Raw genomic sequence first — 15,438 nt, 5'->3', positions numbered from 1 at the left:
GTTTCTTACAACTTCGCTCCTCTGTAAAGTGAGAATAATAACACTGTGAACTTCAAATGCCTGTCATGGAGATTAACTGGGTGAATGTACATCAAGTGCTTAAGCGATGACCTAAACCAGGGTTTGCTTAACTAAGGCCTGTAGAGCCAAAGTGGCTTTCTGCCTGCTTTTGTAAATAAAGTTTTAGTATAACACAGTCATTCCCACTCATTTACAGGCTGTTTACAGCCTCTTTCACTCTACAACGGCAAAGCTGAAGAGCTGCAGCAGAGACCAGTGGCCGACAAAGCTTTAAAGGAGAAGCGTGCTGACTCTTCACGGGGCAGCAGTATGCACTCGGTGACTGTATATGTCATCACTGTCTACGTCAGTATGTACCTGCCAGGGGAGAGCTGTGTGAATATAATTCCCAACCTGCCAGACTACAACATCCGTGCTCACACAAGGTACTTCCCAGATGAAAATAAAGAGACCTACGACCCATAAGTGCAGTGGCATTAGCCCCTCTAAGATCACTACCCAGTTTCTGAGACACTGCTGATTACGTATTATACAAAAGAACACTGTGATTCTCAGAGATTAATTCACCTTTCCCTTTTATAAGAAAATAGCTTTCAGACCATATAATATCTTCAAATGTATTTTTTTAAGGGGAGGGGACAGGCTGTGAGGGGTGGTCCACCAAAGCAATTAAATAATGATGAGGTACTAAGCAATTACAGTGATAAACCTAAAATTCTAACAAAATATCCTTGTAAGAATCAAACCTGGGTAAAACACTACATTAGCGGGAAAACGTCTTGTTCAATGATCGATTTATAACCCTATAAATAAGTTTCATAATTGAGTATAATAGGAAATGTATCAGTCTGCCTGCCTACCAAACATCACCCATAAGCTAACAATAAGAACAAAAAGAAACAGGCTGGAAATAGGGAGACAGGTTTCTGATCCAATTCTGTCTCATTGATTATACAACCTGGGATAATCTCAACTGGAAATGGGTATGGCATATCCATCCTTTCATGTCTGAAAATTAAAAATCAAACTCAAACATGTGGTAGTTCTTTAAAAAAAAAAAAAAAAAAAGAACTCTATAAAATCCAAAGTACTCATTTACAATGAAGTTGAATAAGGAGAAAAAAAAATAATTTAAAACCAAAATTTACATTACAAATCTGCTACAGGAAGACACCATGTTGGAGTCAGACAGTTTCTCAATAAGTCCAACAGCAAGTTATTTCTCTGTCAAACACACTGTTGTTTCTGCAGCCGGGCAACATATGCAGCAGTTGGCATTTAGAGGTCATACTGAATGGAAAAGAACAGCTTTACATACTAGGTTATCAGTAAGCTAAGCAAGATGCTCTAACCAACTAAAGGAATAGCAGATTCTTATCTCCCATCTCATATTCATTCTATGGCATATGCTCACAAAGTTTCTCTATTTACTTGGCAGAACATGTGAAGCTGAATTTCAAAAGCTATGAGTACTTATAACACTGTGCTACTGTTATGCTAGCAAATAATTTTATTTCAATGTTTCTAAAAAACCACACTAAATTATTACAAACTTCTGCCAAAATATGAGCAGCACATTGCACAAATTCACCCTGGTCATCACAATACATGATGCTGCCATGAAGTAAATTGTTCTTACCTTGTTCTTCACTTCCCTCCTTACAAAGACTAGAGCTCTGGCCCAGACTTAAACTGATATCATCAGAAGTCTTAGCGGTGTCTGTATCTCCTACAAAGTTAAGAGAAATCCAAGACGACATTATATTAAAAGTAAAAGCTGTACAGGTGGCATAACAAGGAAGGACATAAGAGAGTTTATTAGATATTTATTAACTAAAGCAGTTTTTCTATCAAGGGTTACAATAAAAGAAGCATTAAAGTGATAGGAAGAATCATAAACTGTCAGATCACATATGCTATAAACCAAATATGGAAAGGCCTCATAATACTAGTTAATACAACTATTTCTTTCAAAAGAAGTTTTAAAAATGAAATGCAAATTATGTAATAACTTGAAACAATTTAAAAGTCCCTCCCAGGAAAAATTAAGAGATTTATAAAATTACAGGGCAAAAATAATAATGATTTATTTGACACAGACGTATTGAATAAATGAGATTTACATGATGTATTGGAAAAAAAAATTTTTTCGTGTCTTATTTGTGCCTAATTTAAAGGTTTCACATTAAATTCGTTTTCTATGAACCCCACTAAAACCCAAGAAAGCATCTGCCCTCAAGGCAAAGAAGTTTCTTAAAGATCAAAACGTACAATTCATACAGTGTAATCCAAGTGGTTAAAACACTGTTATGACATGTGGATGATAAAAAAAAGTGAAAGTGAAAGCCACTCAGTCATGTTGAAAAGGGACCACAATTTAAATCAAGCAATCTTTAATACAAGATATATAATTTTATCCACAAAATAATTTCAAGGATGATTTTTCATTACATGTAAATACATGAGACAATTAATTATCTTTATTATGACCAAAAAAGAAATGGGAAGTCAGAGGTAACATTCAGGGGAGACCACACCCACCTTTAATAGTTGCTGCTGTTCCAAGACGAGAGGAGCCAGATCCAATCTGAAAACATGACATGAAGTAAACACGATGCTAGCTACGCCATCAGCAGAGACTAGCAAGATTATCAAATGAAATTATATTATCAAAACAAAGTATCAGTCACTTTCAGCAAAAGACCATGATGTATCAGAGCCACACTCTGCTGCAGCGGGCAAGGCTCGCCTAGCACACACACCCCAGGAGACTGAATCCCTGCACGCTCAGGGCTGATGGATCCCGGGAAGAGCCTCCATCTCAGACAGTCTGGGTCAAACCATCACTGTCGGTTTTATATTGCATCAGGACATGCTCCAGTTATAAACAGAAAAACTAGGTGCCAAGTCTACCTGAAATAAATGTGGACTTATCAGGGATTATAAAAAGAAAGTCTGGAGGATAAAACATAGTAACAAAGAGCAACCTAAATCTTCCTGTCAAACTGTTAGTGCATCAATATGCACTTTCCTGAGATTCAGGCAGGAAGTTCTTTGTAGGCTGCTATAACGCAATTTTAAAAAATACTAATAAAAAACACTAAGGCATTTAAGAAAGAGGAACTTTTAGCACAAACTCTATAAACAGAACACTATTATAAATCTGTGGAGTTTTTAGGGCTTATACTCAAGATAGTATACAATTTCCCTAAAATTTTATAACCATCATGTATTATACTATCATAACAATCATATAAACAAATACCACAAATTCCATGAACACATTAAGGAAACCAAATATAACAATATGACAGTTACTAAATCAACAAGTCTGAGTAGTTCTTATTATAACCTGTTTCCAAGGGATTCAAGACAGAACAGTCAAGCAAATTTTTTTTCAGTCAAGCAAATTTAATATCTTTATACTAAAACCAAGAACATTCACAGAATACTTGCATTTTGCCAAATCTTTCCCTTCAACTGATTCAACTGAAGAGAAGTATACAATGAGAAATTTGGTAAAAGTATAGCTAATAGTGACTTTAAAGGAGCATGAGGGACTTCCTTGGTCTGGATGGCAATTAAATGGGTGTACACATTATGTAAAAACGTACTGAGCTGTACACTTAATATGCATACACTACACATATGAAAGCTACATGTCAGTGAAAAACAGCAAAAATAAGCATATGCATATAGGTTAAAACTACTAATAAGCAGTATAGACCCAAAAAAATGAGTTTGCAATATTTCTGAACAGTTTATTAGGTTTGATTCTCCTGCTTTTTCCTGATATCTGCTTTCAATTAGCCACAAAAAGCACTGCAATAGGGAGAAAAAGGCCCCAAAAGCATTTTACTGCAAAAAGAGTTTCATTCTAAACACACCTGCTATATAAATAAGTTAAAAAACCAACACGTTATTTTTCTACTAGAATAATAAACACATAACTTCCTAGACAGAAGCTTACAAGCAAGTAAGCAAACCAGAAAGTGCCATTTCGTGGCATCCTGCTGAGAATTTAAACTTTAAAAACAGAAAAGCTTTTTGAATATGCATACAGTAGTCAACTGCTCACAACCTCAGTGTTTCCTTTTCCTCCTTAACAAGCTTCTCATTTTGTTCAAATGTTGGACACATATCTTTTGATTTATGAAGAGAGGACCCAGACTCTTATCTAGGTGCATGCCCTCGTTCTGGTCAATGAATGTATGGGAGAGTCTATTGGAAGGCTCTGGGGAAAGACCTCCCTGTGTCTGAGACAATGATGACCAAGGACAGACAACTCTGCCCCAGACTGTCACCTGCCTCTTCACTTTTCAACAGGATCATAATTGAAGCTGCTCTGCTCATTCCGCAACTCTGAGAGAAAGCCCGAAGGCCTAGGGAAATTCCAACCCAGAGCCCTAATAATGTTTAGCTGCTGAACAAATGCTATACAACCAGCTCCAAATGTAGGTGACAAACTCCTATTTCTTTAAGTCACTTAATTAGTTGAGTTCTATTACTTGGTGACAAAAGTAATCCTAACAGATACAATGTGTGGTTATATTTTTATCCTTTATGCTTTTCTGAATTGTTTCAAGCTTATCCCCCCAAATATAATGGGGTTGTTACTGTTCATATGTGAAACTAAGGGACTGAAAATATAAACCACAGTACATACAAATAAAAGGATGCAATGCAGTTTTCAAGATGTTCACTGCCAGAAACACTTAATAGTATTAACATTCGCGATACAGTCAGTGAAGAGAGTCAAATGCCAAAGAGCAAGCACACTAAAATCTCTGTTTAAAAACTTATTTTTCATTATGACATTATAGATGATTTTATTTTCTTCTTGCTGCTTTCCTTCATCTGCTAACTTTATAAAAATAAACACATTTAGAAAAGGAAAAAATTAAGAAAAAATGATATCTGCATACACTTAGAGGTGAAGTTTTCCTTAACAGATCTGCACAAACTAAAATGCTCCAGTGTTTCTTCTCTTTGAGAAGGACCAAAGGAAAGCCCAGATACAATTCTGAATATCAGAGAACAAAAATTACTTCCAACTAAAGGCAATCAGGCAAGGTTTCACCTCCTCCATGAAACCCTGCCATCTCTTTAACTGGAAACATTTATTTTCTCCTCGGAAATCATTAGTCCCTTTTCTGTACCATTCCTATGGCAACTATTACTTTGCACCTTTTACTTATATTTCCTTGGTAATATACCATAACTTCAGTTACTTATAGATATCTACTATGAAACTGAAATGGCAACCCACTCCAATATTTTTGCCTGGAAAAGCCCATGGACAGAAGAGCCTGGTGGGCTACAGTTCATGGGGTTGCAAAGAGTTGGATACAACTGAGCATGCATGAAATTGCAAACTCTTAAAAAAAAAAAAAAAAAGAAATTGCAAACTCTTTGAGGGTAAGATGTGGAGAGGGTAAGACCCACTCCACAACCCAGACAAGCAAAATGCCTTAAATACTATCAGGCACTAAAATATTTTAAGGAAGGTAAGTGACAGAAAGAGAGGAATATAAGAGACAGTTTAAAAAACTGGGGGGTGGGGATGGGTAGGGAAATGGAGAATAGAAGATGGAAAGAAGGGTAGCAGTGGCATGAAGGAAAGAATGGTACCAATGACTATGATAGTGCCCCAGTGTTCAAGGAGTTCGCTATCGAGTACTGAAGACATTTATAAACAACTATGATAGCATGTAGTAGGAGCTATATAATAAAACACGTACAAGAAACATGGTATCTTTGTATTGATATCATCTCTATCAATATACAAAAAGTCCAACTTACTTCCTCATTTCAGCTTTCCTAAGGGATAACAATAATTATGTCAATAATTTCTTTTGTTATAAACAGTATAAAACTAAAACACCAAAACCCAAGTAGCACAATAGCTTCTGACATCTGCCCTTTTTAATACAAGAGTTAATATTTTAAGGAAAACCAAATCAGTCAGATGTGCTATGTATATAGGTGCAGACATGAGTTAACTATATTCAAGATGGGACTCCCTCCCTAAAACAAGTAGGGCTGAGACAGGATAGGGGCAGGACACAAGCTGTCATAGAATGACATAGCCCAAGGAAATTACATAAAATGATTAGAACCAACTAGGTCCAAAACAGCCTACTTCTCTTAGACCTTGGCCTTAGTATACACTCATCGAAATACATCAGCAAGGGAAGAAGGAGAGGGTGAAAAGAATTGGGAGACTGGGATGACACATATATACTACCATGTGTACAACAAATAGCTAGTGGGAACCCCTTCATGAATCACGGCCTTGTCGTGGCAAAGCGACTTGCATAACTCAATGAAGCTACTGAGTCATGCTGCTGTGCGGGACAACCCAAGACGGGTCGTATTGAGGAGTTCAGACAAAATGTGATCCACTGGAGGGAATGGCAAAGCACTCCAGTATTATTGCCTTGAGAATCCCATGAACACTATGATAAGGCAAAAAGATATGACACCAGAAGCTGAGCCCTCCTAGGTCAGAAGGTGTCCAATATGCTAATGGGGAAGAGTGGGGAGGCATGAATCACTAATAGCTCCAGAAAGAATGAAGCGACTGGGCCAAAGCAGAAACGATGCTCAGATGTGGATGTGTCTGTAAAAGTAAAGTCCAATGCTATAAAGAACCATATGCATAGGAATCTGAAATGTTAGGTCCATGAATCAAGGTAGATTGGATGTAGCCAAGCAGGAGATGGCAAGAGTGAACATCAACATCTCAGGAATCAGTGAACTAAAATGGATGGGAATGGGTGAATTTAATTCAGTTGACATTATATTTACTACTGTGGGCAAGAATCCCTAAGAAATGAAGTAGCCCTCTCACAGTCGACAAGAGTCTGAAATGCAGGACTTGGGTGCAATCTCAAAAACAAGGGAATGATTTCAGTTCATTTCCAAGGCAAATCATTCAATATCACAGTAATCCAAGTCTATACCCCAACCACTAATGTTAAAGAAGCTGAAGTTGACCGCTTCTATGAAGATCTACAAGACCTTCTAGAACTAACAACAAAAAAAGATGTCCTTTACATCACAGGTGATTGGAATGCAAAAGTAGGAAATCAAGAGAAACCCGGAATAAGACAAGTTTGGCCATGAAGTACCAAATGAAGCAAGACAAAGGTTAACAAGAGTTTTTTCCAATAATCACGTACAGATGTGAGAGCTGGAACATAAAGAAGGCTGAGCACTGAAGAACTGATGCTTTTGAACTGTGGTGCTGGATAAGACTCTTGAGATTCCCTTGGACAAGATCAAACCAGTCAATTCTAAATGAAATCAACCCTGAATATTCATTGGAAGGACTGATGCTGAAGCTCCAATACCTTGGTCACCTGCTGCAAAGAGAAGACTCACTGAAAAACACCCTGATGCTGGGAGATTGAAGGCAAAAGGAGAAGTGGGTGGCAGAGGATAAGATGGTTAGATAGCATCACCAACTCGCTGGATGTGAACTTGAGCAAGCTCCAAGAGATAATGGAAGACAGAGGAGCCTGGCGTGCTGCAGTCCATGGGGTCACAAAGAGTCAGACACGACTTAGTGACTGAACAACAGTGGGAACCTGCTCTATCGCACACGGAGCTCAGCTCAGTGCTCTGTGATGACCTACAGGGGTGGGATGAGTTGGGGGCAGGGGGGGGAGTCCAAGAAGAAGGGGATATAGGTACATATATAGCTGATACACTTTGTTTTACAGCAGAAACTAATACAATAATGTAAAGCTATTGTACTTCAATTAAAAAAAAAAACACAGCAGCAAGCTAAATGACACACCCACAGGTGCCATGACAGTTTCAAGGCTGATCATAAAGGTCAAAAATTAGGCAGTGGCCCAATTCCTGGAAATTCCCATCCATTCCCCAAAATGGCTGGAATACTTCTCCCACTCATTCGCCTATGAAACTGGGACTTCCCTGGTGGCTCAGACGGTAAACTGTCTGCCTGCAATGCGGGAGACCTGGGTTTGATCCCTGGGTCGGGAAGATCCCCTGGAGAAGGAAATGGCAACCCACTCTATTACCCTTGCCTGGAAAATCCCATGGCTGGAGGAGCCTGGTAGGCTACAGTCCATGGGGTCACAAAGAGTTGGACACAACTGAGCGACTTCACTATCACTATAGGGTTAAGTGATAGGAAACTAGTATACCCTCTAAAACCTGACAACACCATACCCTGGACTTCTCTTACCCTCTGAGATGACCCACACTCTATCTTCCTGCCTGAATAACCCTTCTTTCGCTTTACTATGGCACCTCTTGAATTCTTTCCTGTGTGAAGCCAAGAACCCACACTTGGCAACTGTCCCAGGGACTCGGATGTGACCATCCTCTCGTGCCCCACTCTCTTTCCTGCAACACGGCAAGTCTAATGGACACAGTGCCAAGAGTATAGTTACCAAAGATGGTTAGCCACTGCTGTCCTTTCCTCAGCCCTACCAGAAAAGAAGTAACAGGTGTGGCTGTTCAAAAGTCTGTTGCAAAATCGTAGGCTTACTCCCCAGGGTAATCTGCCAATATCTGTCAGTAAGAAGAAAGTGCAGGTTTAGTTAAGAATACAAAAAGTGCAGCTGTATTAAGAACTAAGCCATTTCATTCCACAAAAAGAGATTGAGATGTTGCCAATACAGACACTGTGAAGGTAAATAAGTACAAGCTCCTAAGGGCATTCACCAAAACTATCGTGATCAAAACTACTCCAGGCAATGAGCATGTGGTATGTGCTCAGCAACAAAGTACTTAATTAATGTGAAAATTCTGTGTAATAGTAATAAACAATGATCAGTAAACAAATCAAAAATTTATCAGCAAGATAAACCCAAACATTAACTGACTGTAACAGACAAGAGACCACCATCAGGAGGAAAGAAAAAAGCAAAACAGAACAGCACAGGTTCCTACCTGGTTGCTTGGATCCAAGCCAGCATAAGAATTTCTTGAACTACAACCAACTGGGGGTGTGGCCTCTCGAATGAACTCAGCCATTTCAATCCCCCCACCAGGATCACTGTGGGGAAAAAAAAGAGAAAAAGAGAGTGTCCTTATTCTGACACCAACTGTTTTCTTCTAGTTTGTTTTTTAAGTTATATTTTTTTTCTGTAAAACTAAGAGGTTCATGTATTTAACAGAGCAAATAGAAAAAAATTATTCTTCCTTTGTAACTCCAATAATTTGAATTATTTTATAACCATGTCACTATTTCAAATATTTAGAACTCTCTCCCAATCTGTCTACATCCACTCAGCATTAGAAACTGGTTGATTATAATTGTACCATACTAAATATAGCATGCACTTTATGATATATGCCATAAAACCACTGTAGCAGAGATGATTTGCCTTTTGTTTCCCAATGGCAAAGAGAAACTGGTCAGAAGGTAATGAGAAGTTACACAACCTGTTTTCTCCAAGAGTATAGTCTAAGCTGCTTAACACAATAAAGAACATGCATGAGAACAATGATTCTGGTCAAGCTATTTGTATCTGTACTTCTAAAGTTAACAGAATTTAACTGAGACACTAACTTCTTTTACAGAATTGGAAACCTAAGATTTTAGATTTGTATATGTTGAGTTAGAAGGCACAAGTTTAAAAAACTGAAATGATGCTATGTAGTAAAAACAGGCATTAGAAAGACATAAGAGAAAATTACTAAATTCAAATAACTGAGAAGTCCACTTAAAGTACTTAAAAGATAATGGCATCCCCAAATAAGGAAAAAAGATCATGATAAATTCCAAAACACTTTAATTAGACAATTTTATAATAAGGTTCCTCTAGAACAAACTTTTAGAATAATTCAGGCCTAAAAGTTATCATAATCCTATCTTTTGCCCCAAGTTTTTTATTCATTCTACCTGATGTACAGTCTATGAATTTTTTTAGCTATCATTACCAAGGATAATGGACTTCCCTGGTAGCTCAGACAGTAAAGCGTCTGCCTACAATGCAGGATACCCGGGTTCAATCCCTGGGTTGGGAAGATCCTCTGGAGAAGGAAATGGCAATCCACTCCAGTACTCCTGCCTGGAAAATCCCATGGACAGAGGAGCCTGGTAGGCTACAGTCCATGGGGTCGCAAAGAGTTGGACACGACTGAGCGACTTCACTTTCACCAAGGATAAAAGCTCTAATATATATGCTGAACATTATTGTGGACATAGGTTATTTTACCATTTGGCATCTAATTCAACCTCCTTGTTAACAAAAAGAAAAAGCAATCCCAAATTCTTCTGGTGAATCACCTCAACCCGAGCTCTCACATGGCTGGGGTAATGCTGACCCCACTCTCAGGGTTAGGGGGAAGCTGTACTGGCCAAAGTCAATCAGCATATCCCAATCTCTTGGTCTAAACAATTAGTAATTCTACAATAAACACATGACCCAACTAAGGTCAGAAGCACTTTACTATTGAGAGAAGAAACTTCTTTGTATTTGCTTGTCTTAAATGCTGAGGAGTCATGGAGCTGCTGTAGCCATTTTATAACTGTGAGGGGAGAGCCTGTCTGAGAAACCAACTAAAAGAAACGCACAGCCTCGTAAAAGGAACAAGAGTCAGGAAGTTACCTGAAATTCTGCACACGGTCACATCTGATGACACCCCTTAAACAGAGACTGTCCACTACTGTGAGCCATAAATTACCGTAACCCTGTTTAGGTGGGATGTTCCATCAACTGTAATCAAAAGATACAGGCAAACAGAACCTACTTACAAGTACACCTTCCATTTATGCATTTATCACTACAGCTATTTGCATTCTAGTGTGTTTTTTTAAATTAATGGTCTAATAATCATCACATCCCTGTTCGCTTACCGGGTCCCTACGTTTAGGCCACTGACTGCAGTTGGCTAACTAATGTCCAGTAATGGAAATCAGCTTTCTAACTTGTTGTTAGTTGCTCAGTCGTGTCCAGCTCTTTGCGACCCCATGAACTGTAGCCTGCCAGGCTCCTCTGTCCATGGGATTCCCCAGGCAAGAACACTGGAGTGGGTTGCCATTTCCTTCTCCAGGGGATCTTCCCAACCCAGGGATTGAACCTGGGTCTTCTGAATTGCAGGCAGATTGTTTACCATCTGAGTTATCTGTCTATAAAAACAACATATAATGAAACTCAGTTATGCATATGAGGGCAGACCCCACGTACAAATGTCCATGTGTGAGAAAACTGGAGTATGTTCAATTGTGCTGGCCATTTGATGTTAAGTCACACAGGCTATCTAGGCCAGAATGAGGAAAAAACTTCTCTAATCTGGCAAAATATTAAGTGTGTATATATAAGCAGTTATCACCCATTGAACGAGTGATGAGTGATAACCAGCAATATTACTGCTAAACTCCACTGGAAAGCATCCTCTAATTCAGATTGCAAAGAATCAGAAGATGGTGAACAAGGTGAAAACCAAGGAATAAAATGTTCGATACCACAGAAAGGACAGACGACTCTCATCTTCCCTAGTACCTATGCATCAGCTGTAATGATACATAATTCACATATCATACACTGAAACTGTGCAATTTGATGATTTTTAATATATTCATAAAGTGAATGTGGTGAGGCATCCATAATGACAGTCAATTTTAAAACATTTTTATCATCTCAAAAGCAAAACCATTTAGCTATTAACTCACCTCCCTCCTCCCATCAGCCCTCAGCAACCTTTTGTAACTGGCTTCTTTTACTCAGCATAATGTTTTCAAGGTTCATACATGTAGTAGTATGTATCAGTGCTTTATATCTTTCTATGGCCAAATATTCCATCGTAAAGATAGAACACATTTTGTTTATTCAATCATCAGTTGATGAACAATCTTTCTTAATTTTATGAATCACTTCTGAGAGCAAGTTCAAATGATTACAATTAGAACATAAAATAACAAAGCAAAATTTACTAAATATTTAATATATTCTAGTCACAGGGGCACATGTTTTATTTGCATTTTCTCATGAAACATTCCCCTAAAATCTATGCCATAAACACTATCATCCTCATTACACAGATGAAAAAACTGAAAAAATGAAAGGTGTAAAAACTTGCCTAAGTTCTCAGAGGAGTACACAACGTAAGCCAAGTCACTGGTATATGGAATTCAGGTGGGAAGGGAGGACACGAATAACACTAACTCAGCACTCGACAGTGTGTTATCATATCTGTTCTTTCTGCTTTTTTCCTTATACACGGGAATGTAGGTACTCATAACCAGTAAGGACTGATAGTAAGATTTGAACACCAGGTCTAAGTCTAAAGGCCACAGTCTAAGATATCAATAATGCCTTTTAACAAATAGGCACTGAGGTTCTCTTTTCAGTTCAAAACCAAAAATAAACTCCATTATCTAGAGAACCTTTCTTAACATCAACACAACTGACATTTCGGGCCACATATTCTCAGCTGCTGGGGACCATCTTGTGCATTGTTAGGATGATCAGCAGCATCCCTGACTTCTATCCACCAGATGCTGGTAGCATTTCTCCCTGTGATAACCAAAAGTGTCTCCAAATATTGCCAAGTATCTCCTGTGGGGGGACGGTCATTTCCAGTGGAGAAAAAATAATCTAGATCTAATGCTCAATGGTCAACACTGAGTAGGAGCTACTTAGGGAGAAAAAAAGATGAAAGAAAAAAACAAATAGTTCTTTTCTTGCAAACTTGCTGTACCTTTCTCTTCTCTACAAATTAAGAAGCAGAACTTTTAGTCAGTTATCAGTGTCCTAATATATAACTTGAGTAAGAATTTTCTTTACTAGTAAGGCTTATAGATTTTCGGCAATGGTGATTTCAGCACGTACCTGGAAAGTAAGTAGTTTACAATTCCCACAGAAGCAAAGTGGTCTACTGCGGTAGACCAAATTCAGGGAATCGCTACCTTTATGATTTAATTTCCTCATCTGTTTAAAAAAAAAAAAAAAACAGGTACAGGGGAAAGAGGTCTAATCTTTCCCCTGTAGATTAGAAAGTAGAAAGGGTCTAGTCTGAATTATAAAGAAGACGTCACAAATCAATTTGTTGATAATTAATATCATTAACAGCTCACGCTCTAACTAGAACTTCACAGTACCACCTCAGTACTAAATTTACAAACCTAAATCAAGACCACAAGGATGTTCATAAAAGCATGAACAGATAAAAACAAAGTCACTAAACAGAATAAATCTTCAGAAAATTTAGCCTAAAACTCACCTGCGTATATTTTTAAATAGATCCTTAATTTACAATATTGCAAGCATCACTGCATGAGAAACAGAAAAAAGATATATTCTGTCTTCACATATTCATATTCTAAAATTCAACATGCTGATTTCCTCTCCTGAAACGTTAAAAATGTAATACATATATAAATATGTTGACTCATTCTTTAAGATCAAGATTTAAGATCATTATTTCCGAGCTGCCATACCACAGCCAATGGCAACCAGAAGCAGAAGCAGTCAGTCCTACTACATTTGTTCATCCATGCTACAAACCAACAGCTCTAATGTACCAAGCATAGTGATAGGCTCTGAAAATAAGTGTATTTGTCTTCCTGTTCATTTCTGTTCCTCAGAACAGAGATTTGTAAGTGGGAGAGTGAGGGAAAGGACTTGTCAAAAGCAAATTCTGCAACAAAGATCTTATTTAATGGTGACGCTTAAAGACACTCTCTTTAAGATTAAAGAAAGACAAAGATGTACACCAATACTATTTCAATTTAACCATGTGTTAGAAGCTATAGCCAATGAAAAGTTAAACAAGAATAAGGCAGAGAGAGGAAGAAATAGAATTGCCATCGTTTGCAGCAAATCAAGAAATAACCTACAAAATTTTACCATTAATAAGGGAGTTTAATAAGGTTGCTGGAAACAAAGAAAACTACTACATTTAAAGGGACAAAAACAAAAAGTAATTAGAAAAAGTTGATAGAATTTAATAAACACTATGAAAGCCTTTTAATGGAGAAATGATAAATCTTTACTGAAAGACATTAAAGAAGATTAAATAAATGGAAAGATTCAATAGTGTAAGGATATAGATTCTCAGCAGAGGAATCTACATATCCAATGTAATTCTAATAAAAACTCTTAAGTCCTTGTACTTTGCCTAGCAGACTCTAAAGTTTGTACCAAAGACCAAGAGTAGCAAAGTCACTCTTGGGGAAAAAAAAAAAAAAAGTACAAGGTTTGCCCCACTAGGTATCAAAAGTCATGCTACAAAGCTACAGTAATTATGATTGTGTAGTAACTACATAGGCATAAACTATATTAACAGAAGAGAATAGAGCCCAGAAACATACCCACCATATGTGAAAACAAGTTATGATAAAGTGAGTACCACAGATCAAAAAGGAAGACAGTCTTATAACAAATACTGATTAAGCCACTTATATATACAGAAAAACAAATCCTAAATCCATACCTGACAACAGATCATAATAATTTCCAGTACAATTGAAATGTGAAAACAAAAGAAACATGAAACTTTAAAAAAACAATCTTTCAGAGAGTATCTTTTTGATATCTGTGTAGAAAATAATTTCTTAAATAAGACACAGAAACGTTAATTACCAAAAAAACCCAAAAACTATAAATTTAAGAAATGTATGATAATCATACGGAGAAGGCAATGGCATCCTACTCCAGTATTCTTGCCTGGAGAATCCTAAGGACAGAGGAGCCTGGTGGGCTGCCGTCTATGGGGTGGCACAGAGTCGGACACGACTGAAGTGACTTAGCAGCAGCAGCAGCATGACAATCATAAGAAATCTTAAGCAAAATGACAAGCTATAAACTGGAAAAAGATATCTGTAATGTATATAACAAACAATGCAGTAATATAATGAATATATATTTTTTAATTAATTTATCTTTAATTGAAGGATGATTGCTTTACAATATTGTATTGGTTTCTGCCATACATCAACATGAATCAGCCATAGGTATACATATGTCCCCTCTCTCTTGAACCCCTTCTTCTTAACAAAAAAAAGAGAACTCCAAAGAAAAATGAAACAAGAAATAAACAGGCACTGGAAAGAACAGAAAGCTTAAATGGACCATATATGTGAGGTAAGATGCTCTGCCTCATTAGTAACCAGAAAGGTTAACTATTGATAGAAGTCAAATTAAGACACATCTAACACTCAGTGTCAGACTTTATTTTTTGGGGCTCCAAAAATCACTGCAGATCATGATTGCAGCCATGAAATTAAAAGACGCTTACTCCTTGGAAGGAGAGTGATGACCAACCTAGATAGCATATTAAAAAGCAGAGACATTACTTTGCCAACAAAGGTCCATCTGGTCAAGGCAATGGTTTTTCCAGTGGTTATGTATGGATGTGAGAGTTGGACTGTGAAGAAAGCTGAGCGCCGAAAATTTGATGCTTTTGAACTATGGTGTTGGAGAAGACTCTTGA

At 37.6% G+C, this 15,438-nt stretch overlaps 1 protein-coding gene across 6 annotated transcripts in view; it reads right to left on the bottom strand.

Moving 5' to 3' along the window:
• PCNX1 (pecanex 1) overlaps positions 1 to 15,438 on the bottom strand; it is a 172,086-nt gene that overhangs the window by 118,841 nt on the left and 37,807 nt on the right. For all 6 annotated transcript variants that reach the window (XM_070469566.1, XM_020902962.2, XM_020902965.2 and 3 more), the window contains exons 3-5: positions 8,950 to 9,055; positions 2,563 to 2,608; positions 1,661 to 1,750 (exon numbers count right to left, since the gene is read on the bottom strand). In XM_070469566.1, coding sequence (XP_070325667.1) covers positions 1,661 to 1,750; positions 2,563 to 2,608; positions 8,950 to 9,055 — 242 coding nt within the window. The remainder of the gene's footprint in view (positions 1 to 1,660; positions 1,751 to 2,562; positions 2,609 to 8,949; positions 9,056 to 15,438) is intronic.

The sequence above is a fragment of the Odocoileus virginianus genome, chromosome 6, assembly GCF_023699985.2.
Source record: "Odocoileus virginianus isolate 20LAN1187 ecotype Illinois chromosome 6, Ovbor_1.2, whole genome shotgun sequence".
In the NCBI taxonomy this organism is placed as follows: Eukaryota; Metazoa; Chordata; class Mammalia; order Artiodactyla; family Cervidae; genus Odocoileus; species Odocoileus virginianus.
The sequence above is the reverse complement of the archived record's forward strand: the minus strand, read 5'-3'. Positions and strand labels throughout refer to the sequence as shown.